Source organism: Ischnura elegans, chromosome 6 (assembly GCF_921293095.1).
Source record: "Ischnura elegans chromosome 6, ioIscEleg1.1, whole genome shotgun sequence".
In the NCBI taxonomy this organism is placed as follows: Eukaryota; Metazoa; Arthropoda; class Insecta; order Odonata; family Coenagrionidae; genus Ischnura; species Ischnura elegans.
The window spans coordinates 100,630,693-100,644,948 of record NC_060251.1 but is presented as its reverse complement, the minus strand read 5'-3'; the positions used below and the strand labels follow the sequence as shown (position 1 = coordinate 100,644,948).

At 35.9% G+C, this 14,256-nt stretch overlaps 1 protein-coding gene and 1 long non-coding RNA gene across 4 annotated transcripts in view; both read right to left on the bottom strand.

Annotated features, from left to right (window-relative positions):
- LOC124161257 (NEDD8 ultimate buster 1-like) overlaps window positions 1-3,399 on the bottom strand; it is a 36,968-nt gene extending 33,569 nt beyond the window's left edge. Inside the window, exons 1-5 of one of the 3 annotated variants that reach the window (XM_046537543.1) lie at window positions 3,097-3,399; window positions 2,776-3,009; window positions 2,293-2,555; window positions 2,092-2,212; window positions 1,827-1,922 (exon numbers count right to left, since the gene is read on the bottom strand). In XM_046537543.1, coding sequence (XP_046393499.1) covers window positions 1,827-1,922; window positions 2,092-2,212; window positions 2,293-2,555; window positions 2,776-2,904 — 609 coding nt within the window. In that variant the 5' untranslated portion in view covers window positions 2,905-3,009; window positions 3,097-3,399. The remainder of the gene's footprint in view (window positions 1-1,826; window positions 1,923-2,091; window positions 2,213-2,292; window positions 2,556-2,775; window positions 3,010-3,096) is intronic. The other 2 variants (XM_046537541.1, XM_046537542.1) reach the window with 2 other exon arrangements.
- Window positions 3,400-6,519: 3,120 nt separating this feature from the next.
- On the bottom strand, window positions 6,520-10,595 carry LOC124161256. Its single transcript, XR_006865354.1, has 2 exons — window positions 10,392-10,595; window positions 6,520-8,218 (listed from the first exon to the last, which is right to left on the bottom strand). It is a non-coding gene; the product is annotated as an uncharacterized LOC124161256 (long non-coding RNA).
- Window positions 10,596-14,256: the final 3,661 nt, after the last annotated feature.

The window sequence follows — 14,256 nt, the reverse complement described above, 5'->3', positions numbered from 1 at the left end:
TGTATGTAATTAAATAAATGCCTAAAATCAAGAGATTTCATGAGTATCACAGGCAGTTGCAGGCAATGAGTGGATATGCAGGCACCATCCCTTGATGTGAGGGTAATTAGACAGTGGTTTTCATAGCAACCCTGCACATGTGTTAAAGCTTACCAGGTTCACGCCCAGAGAAAAACCTTCTCACACTTCCAAATTTCTAAAAATCCATGTAATAGATGGCCCATGGAAAACAATTGCCCCCTCCAACAAGACTATCAGTTATTTAGAAGCCTGTGTCTCAATCTGGGGAAGCCCTCCCCTTACCTTATAACACAAACATTCTGACTGAAACACTAATAGTTAGAAAATCTAATTAAAATAAAAAGAGGTGACATTAAACCTAAACATATTTGTACATTTTGCATAGTTATCAGCAAAAAAATATTTACATGCTGTCACAGAGGCATCAGTTTGGGACATAAAAAGTTTTTGGTTCTGAGCTGATATCAATTTACAACAAAACTGTACATCGACCGCTAAGTTCTAACAACACGTATCTCAAAATTTGGCCGGTTTGAGACAGCCATCTTAAACAAAGTGTAATCACATTTAAAAAATAAAATTCAAGCAAATAACAACTTTTTTGCAAATGTATGCTTCTTTTTCAGTTTTATGGATTTTTGGTTTTTACTTTCAGAGTACAATTAAAATATAAATAGTTTCTTTTGAACCCTTGCTTGAAATGTTGCTATTATTGAGATACGTGTTGTTAGAACTTAGCCATCAACATGTTAAACAAGGTATGACACTCCGCTAGTAATTGCAAACCAGAAACTCTGTATGAATCAAAAGTAATGAAATGAAGCTAGTTGTAGCAACATGAAGTGGTTACCACTCGTAAAGAGTAGTGATAATTACGATACATGTCCAGAAAGTAAGTGCCTCTTGTGCCATGTGATTTTTTTATGACAGTTGGCAACATTGAGTGATAGTGGGGCACTGAACATAAAAGGTGGCCTTTTTTAGTAATAAATTGTTAAATAATGACTAATTTTTATTGTTTAAACACGTCCTATTTGTTTATTATTGCTTCCAATGACTTGCAAGTTATGTCACAATGTGCATAAATGAATTTCTTCAAAATAAAACAATAACCACTGCTTCATGGGCTATGGTTCCTTAGTAATCAGCATTTATGTGATTTTTCATTTTTTTACTCTGAGGTCTGACTCGGCAATGTCCAAAGGATGGTAACTTTATAATGGTTTGGTTCTGAGCTAAGATAAAGTGATCATTATTCATCATAAGGATACTGCTTCATAAGGATTATTCATCATAAGGACACTGTAAAATACATTGATAATAAATGCTGCCAAGTGCACACCGTCATAAGGTTCATTGTCACTGAAGGAGTTCATGAACTGGCTTGGTTGGGATATTTTAAACCACCCTGCATACTCCCCAAACTTGGTAACTTCAGATTATCATCTTCCCACCTTTCTGAATACTTGCATGGGTAGAAAAAAATTCTCAACCGATGACAAGGTGAAACAAGAGGTCTCTAAGTGGACGAAGTAGATGGTGGGAGAGTTCTATGAAGAGGGAATCAAACACTTGCGCCATGGCTTAAAATCTGCATTATAACACTGTACATACCTTCAATATCATGAAATTTTAAAAAACGAATTTCTTTTCTATAAAAAAGAAAACTTCAGTACTCTTTACTTTCTTCACGTTCCTTGTATGAACTTAAGTCGACATTGCTTAGAGCAACACTTCCATAAGAAACAAATTTCAAGAGTTAAAATATCTATTGCAGTAAAGTGGCAATAAAATTAGAAACAAACCTGAAGATACGAAACATTATGATCATTTCTTCTACAGGCCAAAAGCTGAGCATCAGCCTTGATGGAATTTAAGTGCCTTTGCCTCTTCTCTTCATCCTAGAAAATGAAAGGATTGAAATGATAAAGTTTGGCACTGAAATTACATTTATAAGTACAAATGGCAACTGATAAGGGTTGATAAAAATCATGATTTAAAAAATATGATTTTCCAATCACGGTAAACATATCAAAATGCAGGCGACGCACATTAATGCACTTAGCATACCTGAAAGTCTGACTGTGATCCATCCAACTGAAGTGCCATCAACTGCATTCCATTGCGGATGGATTGAGAAGATAACAGGAGCTCATCCTTTATGACTTGACCACTAGAAATGAGTTTCAACCTGCATAATGAAAGGTTTGTGTCTATTAATAATTGATTATCTTGCCCCTATCAAGTAAGCAACAGGTATGTATTACTTACCAAACAGGGTCAATGTTTAGTTTCTCAGCCAAGGCTACCTTAAGAGCCAATCCATTTTCGGAGAGCGGTATTTCTACGGTTTGCACGAATGCAGCTTCTCGATGGTTAGCTGAAACTCGAACTTTCAACGTAGCAACACCCGTTTTTTGAAATTTTTCACGTGCTGCTATCTTCTCGAGAGCATTCGCCTGCAAATCTTGTAATACAGGAATAATACTCGACGAATCTAATTTGAGTTCTTTACTTAAATTAACAGCAAGTCCCTGTAAAAATAAAATATTTCAGGCAAGAGCTATTGCAGGGGCTTAATTACAACATAAAAGGCATAAAATTAGTAACTAGCAAGCAAAAGGCTGTTAACTACAATGGAGTAGAGATTAGAGACTACCAATGATGCTAAAAATGAGGATTTAGGTTCCATATAAATGGTATTACTTTAGCAGCTGTCGTTCTGTGAGTACAGAAACATATAAAAAAAATTACCTCCAATTGCTCATCACACCTTCCAGAGCCTTCGATGAAGTAAGGTTGAATCCAAAGCTTAATACCGTCTATATTAAGCTTATTTCGTACTTTCATAAGTACATCCTCACGTTTCTGAATCGCATTCATTTTGAAGGATATACAACTTAGCTACGCTTTTTGATTATTTATGTACCGCAGATTATAAAATCATTTCCAACATGTGAGCACATGCATAACTCCCCGATAACTGCACTGAAATTGGGTATGGAATTAAATAATAAGAACCACCACGACAAGAATATAATTTTCACCACATGTGAATAGTCTTGCATTACTCACCGTTCACCGCTTGCCAGGGACTATGTAATCGCCATGATGAGTCAAATGATTTCATAACTGCTGATAGGCGAATTATAGAATATTTACTTAAACTCAACAGCAAACTTTCCGAATATTTATGATCCTAATTGTCCACAGGAGACCACGCTATCATCCACAATCCACAAACATGCGCTTTCCCTGTATCACCATGGTCTGTATACAAAACGTGCTTGACAAAACGTGATAATTTGTAGAATGGCCGTAGGTGGCGGCACACACCAACGTACACCAGAGTCCTCTAGATTGCTCTCTCAACACTACTCTCTCATCATGTCGAGTCGTCGCATAGGCTTCCACTATGGGATTCACGACGTCCGCCATTGTTAGTACAAACACCCCGTTTTCCCATAAGGAGATGTGGTAAAATTTCTTCGTTTTTTTGGTAAGCGAAGAATGTTGGTAATTTTCGGATAGTTGATATTGATTCTCGAAACCTTCAGTAACATAAATACAAATTTTCTAGGCATGACAACAATGGAAACGACGATAATAAAAATAAAACCACGGCAAAGGCTAAGCGTATTACGACCTGATTGAACCCTTATTTTAATGGGTTGACACCCAATTGCGCTAAATAATCACTGAAAGTACTATTAACGGAAACTCTTACCCTCAATAAAAAGGCTCTTTGCAAAATATGTACTGACACAAGCAATTCCGCCGCGAGTTTAATGACTGAAATCAGATAGTAGGACAGCGGGTACATGAATGGGCGTAACCAGCTGGAAACAGCCCTTCAGCGGCGTAGCGCGGTGGGATCGGACCCCCCTGCCCCCCCCCCCCGACAATATGAAAACACAGTTACTTTGATTAATATAAAAAACAAAATATTGAGAAATGACGAGTTTACAAGAGATTTCTTTGACAAATAAAGTTTTTTCGATCATTAACCCGAACGAAATTCCTGGCTACGCCCCCCCCCCTTAGAAGCGAAAATAAATTAAGCTCGTAACGAAAATTTTAAAGAAATTATTTTTAAAACTATACTCGCATAAGGCATGGAACAAATTTAAAAATCATTCTCTTCATTGTATAGGCCAATGAAACGCTGTCATAATTTACTTACAATTTTGGTTTCTTCTTTATTTGCAAAAATGTTACTAATTGAAAGACCACGACATGCCCTCCTTTTTTTGATCCTGGGTACCAGTGGAGCAGCGAGGGGGGTTTTGGGGGATAAATTCTCCCCCCCCCCAGAGCTCAAGAGAAATTTTTAAGTTTTATCCATTTTACTTAATTGGATTAATATTACCAAGAGAATAGTGTAAGGACTAATAAAATATCCCTCAGAAAGCAGTAAAACTCACCATTTATCTTAAAATTCGCCAATTTACTGATCTCGCACCTATCACTAATCCTGGAGGGTATTCTATACCCCCACACACACATGTATTAGTTGCACCTAAACCCCCCCCCAGCCTTAATTCCTAGCTGCATCCCTACTGGGTACTCACATGAATAGATGTGCTCAATACCAAACGTGAATGATAGAAACAGACAGAGGGTATATCTGTTCCAATGATGGTAGTATTTAGCGGTCTGGGGTGATTTGGGTCCTGATGGGGGAATTCGGAGGTCCTTCTTCGAAAATTTTAGGAAACTGCATGCCCGAAAATGGACTTTGACACTATTCTCACTCTTAAATAGTAGATAAAGTCAATAAAAAAGAAGTTTAGCATGAAAAAATACTATGAAAAGTGAGAAAATTATTAAAGTATTAGGGAGCTGATATCTCTTTCGTGAATTTGCCCCATAAACAGCAATGAAATCTAAAAAAAGAAACTAAATACAATCTTTTCGAATAACCCTTCCAAATAAGCACTTGCAGTTTCTTTTTTGTCTTCGGGACACCTAAATCACTTCATTTTTTTACAATGAGTATGCAGTTAAGAAAGCAACAAATGAATACGAAAAATTTTATAATTACAAAAAACATTGGTTCAAGTAATCTAAGTAATGAATATCTTTTTTAATTACACCTTTAATATCCCTTCAAGATGCAGCAGGGCCCCCCTAACCTTGGGTGCCTCAGAGATTGCCAACCTGGCCAGTCCACCCTTGTACCCATATAGCAATGCAAGCCAGAATCAAGCTTGCAGCAACCTAGAAAAAACAAACCTGAATCACGGTTTAGACGCCTTGCTTATTAACATACCAATGCAAGCCCTTCCATTGTTTAGTGCATTTCTAATGGAAATAAAATTTAATAAATACAAGCCTAGGTGAACCACTCGGGTAATTTCCTGGGAAATATGTACTTGGAATAGAGAAACAATAACAAAAGAAAACAATTCTAAAACATTCGTACAATACCTTGTGAAGTAAAAACAGAAAATAATCTAACAGGAATCATGTCAGACCATTCTCAAAAAGCCTAGTAGGTACAGAAAGAGGTACTCTTACAATTAAATCAACATAAAAACTTGTGGGATACAATAATAATAATAATAATAATAATAATAATAATTAATAATAATTTTTATTGTTCCTAGAGATCACATGTTCCGGTGACATTGGAAGTCGTCAAAATAAAGTAAATAATTAAAGTAATAGTTACAAATAAATGAAGTGATATAACATTTACAATTTTTACAGATAAAAGAAAAAAAGTTACAATTTTAGTGGTTGATGGGCAAAGATTACTCCGAGCCCAACATAAAATCCTTCAGGCTATAATAGTTATTTTCCATTAAATATTTCTTCAAAGCATTCTTGAATGGCGTAGGTGGGAGACATTTAATATCATACGGTAGCCTGTTGTATATTTTTGATAGGGAGAAAAGGGGTCCTTTTTGGCAGAAAGTGCTATGGTAGTCTTTGAGGTGAATGTCATTGGTGGTTCTGGTAGCGTGATTATGGAGAGAACTATTTTTTGGAAAGTATTCAGGGTTATTCTTAACGAAAGAGGCACAGTTGAGTATGTACAGTGATGGGAATGTTAGTATTTTCAGATCATTGTAAAGAGGTAAGCCAGGTGCTCGCATAGAAACTCTGGCCATGGCTTGTGAAATGAAATGAACACCTAATAACACATCATAACCCTGTGAACTAGTGAGTTGTGATTTATAACAAAAGTAGGTAATACTTAACTAGACAAAAGATATTAACTTCTATAATCTGAGTTGACACAAGGGTACTAACTTTTAAATTCCAAGCAGATGCATTTGGCAAAAAATTATCTATGACTGTAAAATAGATCATTCCTCCCACAATACCCCAATCCCGGGTAATATATTTGTAATTATGTACAAGCAATTCCCATCTCTGCTTAAGGTGAAACAAGTGAAACATAAGATAAATAAAGGAGAACCAAAGTGCACATATTAAGGCCAAAATTATAACATATACCAGGGCACTAATGCAGGAATAAAAGTCAATCTATAAATGACATGAACTATTTTATTATTAATCCAAAAAAGATCACTTAAGTTTTTTATGACCAGGGCACAACTCCTGTAATGGCATGCCCATGTATTTTGCAACAAAACACTCAAAAGTGTATGATAAGATATGAAAATAAATCTTCCTTCTTAGTTAGCTTCAAGTCAGCTAGATATTGATATGACTTTTGTCAACAGCAGGCTCTTCATTCAGTCCACTTTTGTCTCAATGCAATTCCGTGAAAGATTTACTACATGACATCTCTGTTAGCCTAACTGAAATATGCCATGGAATAAACTTACAATTTCCACACACTTAGGTATCAATATCCTTAAATTGGAGATAAATGTGAATGACATAAATAGCTTAGTTGTTATTTTTTACTACCTCATCATATACTTGGGAAATTAACATAATTATAGAATGATTGCCATACATCTGAATAATAGTTACAAAAATTTAGCATGCATGAATCACCTAAGTTTATTCACAAGTCCTTTGATGTGTTCTCTCTAAACAAGTGGACTGGTAGCAGTATTGTATGGTAATAAATGAGAAAAATGGCTCATACTTTTGACAAGATATTAAACAGAAGGTAAATAATATTTTAAAAGAACATACCATGCACCTTTTAAAAGTGATGTAAGAATCTTTCTCAGACTTGAACATTCATTAAAATCTTAGGTAAGGAGTGTTCTTGGAAATCATTCCCGCAGATTAAGGACTTCTAAGGATATTTAAACAAGAAAGCTCTGACACTAGGTCGTAATTACAGTAAAATTTTACTCTTTTTATGCCAAAATAATGAAATATCTGATTTAACAGTTGCTTGTATACCTCTATCAGACAACTTAAGGCAATCATGTTTCACTAGAATGTGTAAAGCCGTCAACAATCCACATTAACCACTACTCAACTGGTAGATAACCAAGCACTCATGGCATAAAAGTTGCACATATTGGTAATGATGAAATGTGTATATGCCAAAGAGGGATATATGCATTAAGAACTCATTAGAGTCATTGTATCAACACACAACAAGCAAAGAGGGAAAAACTAGTTAACCAGGCCAAATATATGTCAGCTGCTCTAGAGCATTAGAATAAAGGAGCTTCCATGTTATTGAATAGATTGAGAATTCCATATCAGCAACTCACCATCAAATTTGATGTAAAGAGCACAAAAATATACCCACATATGTGAATTACCAGATTAAAGCAACGAAATACATAGTTAAGAGGTAATCATTTAAAAAATCACTTTTGAATAAAATACATCAAGGACAGGTAAACACTAACAGATGTGACTCTGTTATAACTAGCTATGTGGAGCAACATCAAACACTTGCTATAAATAATAGTCCGGATGACAACCCATGGAATCAGTTTTAACATATATAAGTTCAATATCATTCAGTCTGGCCTTTGAAAATGAATATAGAAAAACAGACAACAAGCTAGAAAATTTAAGAAAAAAATACATTTTGCTACTCCTGATATATTCTCTCATTAGGCAAAATACAAGGTGACACCACAAAGCCAATGCAGAAGATGATTGCTGGGAATATAATGCTGCACATGCTTCTCCTGCTTAGGTTATTTGGACTTGAAATGCAATAATTGTATCTTATCGTTGTAGCAGTTGTTCCATTATACAGCCATCAATTCAGAAAAACCTGATGCAACAGGCAGCGATGAATCTGGAACAAAGGAATAATCTTGGTGACATTAACTGAGTGAACTTGAGTAAAATATGAGAATAAAACAATCACCACTGGCATTCACATAACATGCACTACAATTTAATGCAAAATATATGTACTGCAGAATACCTTGGTAAAAGGACTATCCACTTAGAAAATAAATAAAACTCATCCATACAATATTAAGGGTGGAATTTAGTACCAAAATATTCTTAGGCACTCAATTTAGGAGGACCTGAATTCAAGATATTGCCCACCCTGTTACTCTAACTGATGCACCCAGATGATGAGCCCAGATATGAAGAAACATTTAAGCACATTATTGAATAAGACACTCAAGTTTAATGCAGTAGAAGCATAATTATAATTGAATCCAAAGTATATTAATCAAGAAAGGATACTGAATATCAAAGTGTCAGAATGAATTTAGCAAACACGATGGTAGTTCTCAAATCCGACACAGTCATGGGCCACCAAAACAGCTTAACATAAGAGTAACCAGTGACTCAATTTAATTACCCCAGAAGGATTTTGAATACACTTTTTCAATGTAAAGTACCAATGTGGATGCTATGGAAGTAATGAAAAATGGTATAACTGAAAAATTGTCAGAATATAAACAAGGCAATGTGAAAGAAAAGAACTTGCATGGATAGTTCAATCTTACATTCGAACAAACTTGTCAATTTGAGAAGCTACCTTATTTGATAGATGATAAGCATTAGCAAAGACTGCGTGCTTATTTTTCAACAACTGTGCTGATTTCTCAAAATATAATGGATGAATGAGAATGTTTACAAATACTTCATTTAAAAATATACATACGTGGTCATATCCCAGCAAAATACCAAGTGCATGTGACATATATGGAATATAAGAAAGAAAGACTTACACCACCTAAATACACTAAAATGAGGCATAATAGAAACAGACAAACTATGTACAACAGATTTTAGAAGACCATGACCCAGGGTAATAGGTGCTTATGACATGAATAAACACACAAAGACATGCTCAATATCTCCAGCTCCTAAGACTGCATGTAGTCTTCAAAAAACACTAAACCTCTCCAAGAAACGAAACCTTGGATTCATCCAGCCATCGACTATGCAAAACACACAGATGATTTTTTTCCAAGGAAAACTATCGAGAAACCAATGGTCAATGATTTTGGTTGCAAGCAAAAAAATTGTATCAATTCACATTTTAATATAACATTTAAGTACTCTCTTATAAAGAAGTAAACAAATAGGACTTTTAACAATGAAAATAGCAATTAGGTACCTCTTAATTAATTATTAAAAAGTCTTCTTTCTTTTGTACTTTTAGCCGCAGTTAGTTCAAATATGGTATCACAAAATGAAGGTAGTTTCAAAATCATTGAATTGTCAATATCAGCAATGTTTTTGATTTGTAAATTAGTTCACAGACCCCAAGAATACAATGAAGCTATGAAGGGAAAGTAGAGATATCACTTGCTTGTGTATGCTTGCCACTTTTTACTTACAATTAGCACAAATGTGAACCAATAATTAAAGAGTATGTTTAATTACCACTTTATTTTAATAATTATACTTCAGGCAGTGCCTGACATTGAGAACCTAAACTATTGAATGGACGATAAGGATACATGAATGCTTTGTTGATGCAATTCCCTAATAAATGCCCTGGCATCACTTTATCAATCCACCAGTTGTTTGTAAGAAACATTTCCAATAAACTCATTTATAAAGGGATCGATATTACTTGCACAATCATATTGGTACAGCCTAGATCTAATAGGTAATTGTTTCTCAGGCTGGTTAATAATCTAAACAGGACAACCGTTAGTGCTACTATTGAATAATTTCAAAATTTAGTCATCATAAGAAGAGATAAGTGGGCAGTAAACTTGTGTTAAAAAAGTGCTACCGGTTGAGCGAAGGTATGTTGGTGAAAGCAAAGGATGATGGAATTGAAAATGCTACTCAAGATGAACAAAAGAAAACAAAGTCCAACAACCAAATGACTGAAAGACAGTAACCCAATAGAACGGTGACACAATACTTCGTTATCACCAATAGTAATACCTTTCATCAAAATGCACTTACACTGATAACAACATAAACACACTCTCTCAGCAAATGCCAAGAATGATTTGAATAACAGTACAACCTTAATACGTACATACCACACACGATGGCTCTTCAACTTCAGCAAAGGAAAAGACTTCAGGCGACACCAGTGGCATGTCCTTATCAGCCGGCAATCGAATATTAGACGCCTCCTCTTTGGCGTAATAGACTTAGGACAATTTGCGACGTCGAAAATCGTCGGAACATCATTGGGCTTTTAATATTTTCCAGCCTTCCTTCCGAGTGGATTCAAATTTTGATTCGTATAAGTGCACCTGTGGCAAGGAAAACGAAGATAACTCGCAGGAATATGTTTTAATAATGATTAAATGGCTAAATAATTACGTGCATGCATTATGTAATGTATGTTGACTATAATATTAATCAAGGAAGGTTTTGCGGCTTCTAAATCGCATGAAATTACAAGGTGTAAAATCCGACATGGATTCGAGTTCAATTGCCTACAAACATTCGTTACCAACAACATAGTTCCAAAAAGGACATGAATATTACATGATTTCAGTAAGTCTTTAATAAAAACTAGTATCACTGATTGTATCACACGTAAAGTTCCTCATGATATTTCAAACGTGAAAGTACTTATATGTTACAGGTATAACTTTCAAGGACATTTACAAGTATAACTTTCACGTGACGAAATAATAACAACTTACCACATTCCATCATGTAAATAAGTTGCGTATTCTAGTTTATAGTTTAAATTAATCAATTGAATGTAGCACGGGTTACTTATATCAGTATTACGGCACTATCAAAGTTTAAAAACCATTGACACAAATAACCTTATAAACATGAAAAACTCTCAACAATAGCAGGAATTATTATGCACTCTTCTGTTTACATTACGTACAACGTAAAACTGATTGGCAAAGGTATTAATCTTTGAAGTAAATCACAGCCTTTCATCAAATTAAGCCGAAAATAAGTAAGAACTTGATCTTCATATGAATACTTACCCAATACATTGATTTACATCATCTTCTAACTCACCTCACAAATAGTGGAAGACGACTACGGTTGCCACTCATCCATCCCCCACATTTGTAGCCATTTAGCCCTTACCTGAGGATTACAAGGAAAAACAAAAGCGCGATACACATCCCCACATCTAATGGAAGAGTTTGGTGCAGAAGAACCGCTCATCTCTCTTATTTATCAATTACAAAAATGGAAAAAACTGCACCAACTCGACGTTCCTCCTATACAACAACACAGCCCGCCATTAATGATATGACTAAACATGGCAGGTTGCGACGACTCAACTTCGTAGTTATTATATGGCAATATAGAGGACTCTGACGTACACTGGGCGTAGTCCAGTACAAGCTCCAAGTGCTCCGAAGCACTGGAAGCGAGTCTTTTCGTGGTCCAGTAGAAGCTACAAAAGCTCCCGTGGCGCTCTCGTACGTCACGCATGACGTCACTATATTCGCTTCTCTCTCGCTACAAACGCTCCCAAGAAATAGCTAGGGCGGCTGGAGCGAACCGGTTTTCAGCGCGAATTTGAACGGGAAGGAAGGCAAAAGAAAATGCTGTTCATAACAATTGTGGACCTGGCCGGCAATAATATGACCATTTGGAGTTGATGGAAGAAGTCGCTAAGAGAGCCTGGATAGTAAATGCTAAAAACAAATGGTTAAAGAACTATTCGGGGGATATTACGGTGAGGCAAATGGCTGTAACTCAATGGTTTCACAATTCAGAGTCGCCACGGGCCAGATCGGGGAAGAAATTGAGCGGCAAGACCAAGATATCTTATAAAATTTGTTGTGATCATTAATTATATATAATATTATTTAATTATTAGTGGTTTAAGCTTGAGCTAGCGAGAAGGGGAGATAGAAAATGGCTATTCGAAATTAATAAGACATGTAGTGAGTGAACTTTCCGGTCGAAGCATTCCGTCCGTTACATAAGAATTACGTTAATTTTGTAAGTTATATTGATTTATTTGTTATTTAGATCAATTATTAGTTATTTGAACTTGATATTGCGTGAAATTGAGATAGAATATGACTTCTTAGGTTAGGGAAGACCGTGGGTTAGGGTACGTGAACTTCTAGTTAAAGCATTCCGTTTGTTGCTTTTTGGCGGCCAACCTAGGTTTTCTTCAAGCTTTCCCCATGAAGATTGTATTCTCTGTTAAATGATGATATCTTCCTCTAATCTTCAACTGAAGTTTAATCAATTATTGATGTTCGGTTGTATTTTACTTATGTAATTTTCTTAAGGTCAGGTTGACACGCATTGCATTTATGCTTAAGGCTCGTTGTTGACGTGATTGGTTCAAGTGTAGGACTGCTTTTGAGACTGTCATACAATGTCATGAGTGCAATTGATAAATCGCATAAAGGACACTCCACTTAAGGCCTTTTTACACCTACATAAATCCGCACAAGTCTAAATGTATGAACGCGAGAAAGAACACGAAATGTACCGTACGGTTGCGTTGTTGCACGTTAAGTGGTTACACGTGTAACCACTCAACTTGTGCAAATGCATGATCGGCAAATTTAACCTATTTTAGCTAGGTTCAAACATTCGTACATGTTCCGTTTCGGTCCACAAAAATAATTCACGCAAACAGGCATTAACTTGTACGTGTATCGTTTAAACGCAGGCTTTTAGGTGAGTTAAGTTAATTAGGCTTATTTTTTGTTTCATTGAAATTTCTCTAATAAGGTATTTAATCGGTCTTATCTTCTTTTATATGTATCATATGATCTGCTCTTTATAGTTTAAGTTTATCACCTTGTTGTTAGAGGATTTGCAAACCAGTGGGTAAAATCTTCAGGACAAGCATCGGTCTGCTGTGGTGCCCGATCATGGTATCCAATGAAGATCTAATATTAAATAGGTTTCTTGTGGTGTACCCCATGGTCATATTCTTTTTGTCATTTATATTACTGACCTCTCTAACACGCTAAGTAAAGTACAAGGGCTATAACAATCCCTAATTCAGACGATCTAATATCCGAGCAGACGATACTAGTAAAACAAACGACTAACAAATGCTACAATCGCTCCAGCCGTGATCCAGTAGGGTAGCACTGGGAGCGATAGGAGCGAAAGTGGACCACGAATCTGTAGCGTGAAGCGGGAGCACTCGGGAGCATTGGGAGCGTGTACTGGATTACGCCCACTGTCTTAAAGGTGGGAATTCAAAATACGGGTGTCTACGGCTCTACGGTGTCTCGTGTTTACGAATTAATCGCAAAAGCTTTGTTAAAGCCCGTATGACACTTCCCAATTTATTGGCCAATCCATTGGATATTGGATTGTGGACCCACTGACACACACCAATTTCTAGCCCAATCTCCGTTTCACAATATTGGGCACAATTTCTTGGCCAAACTAGATTTTAGAACGGGTTCTATTTTCTCGAGGCCAATCTCCAATCAGAACTCAGTCTTGTCGACTCGTAGTGGCCAAATCTAGAAGCTCTTTGCAAAACATTTCACCTCGGAATTTTAATATCATATATAAAAACTTTAGAAGCATAGCAATCCATGGAATAGCTCAAATAATTAATATGTACTTAGAGAGAACTAAAATTCACAAATATCAACTGTCTAAAGTGGGTAATTCGGAAATAACATTTCGGATATTTAATGAATAAAAACGTCGTGATTCTCCTCGATTGCGTCTATATTTTGTTTAAATTACAATTATTAAACTATTTTTCATGATTTGAGCGCTAAAGTTTCGGGTGAAAGTCCCAATTGATGACACAATCTCTGTTTATTCGATGAACATATTCCAGCCAAAACGAGCCGCTACGTTATCTTGGCTCACCTATGAGATCACAATATTTCCTATCTCTCATCATTCAAGGAACTCACCCGAATGAAATTTCGAGCAATTCGAAAATATCTTTGCAGCCCCTCGAAATAGTTATTA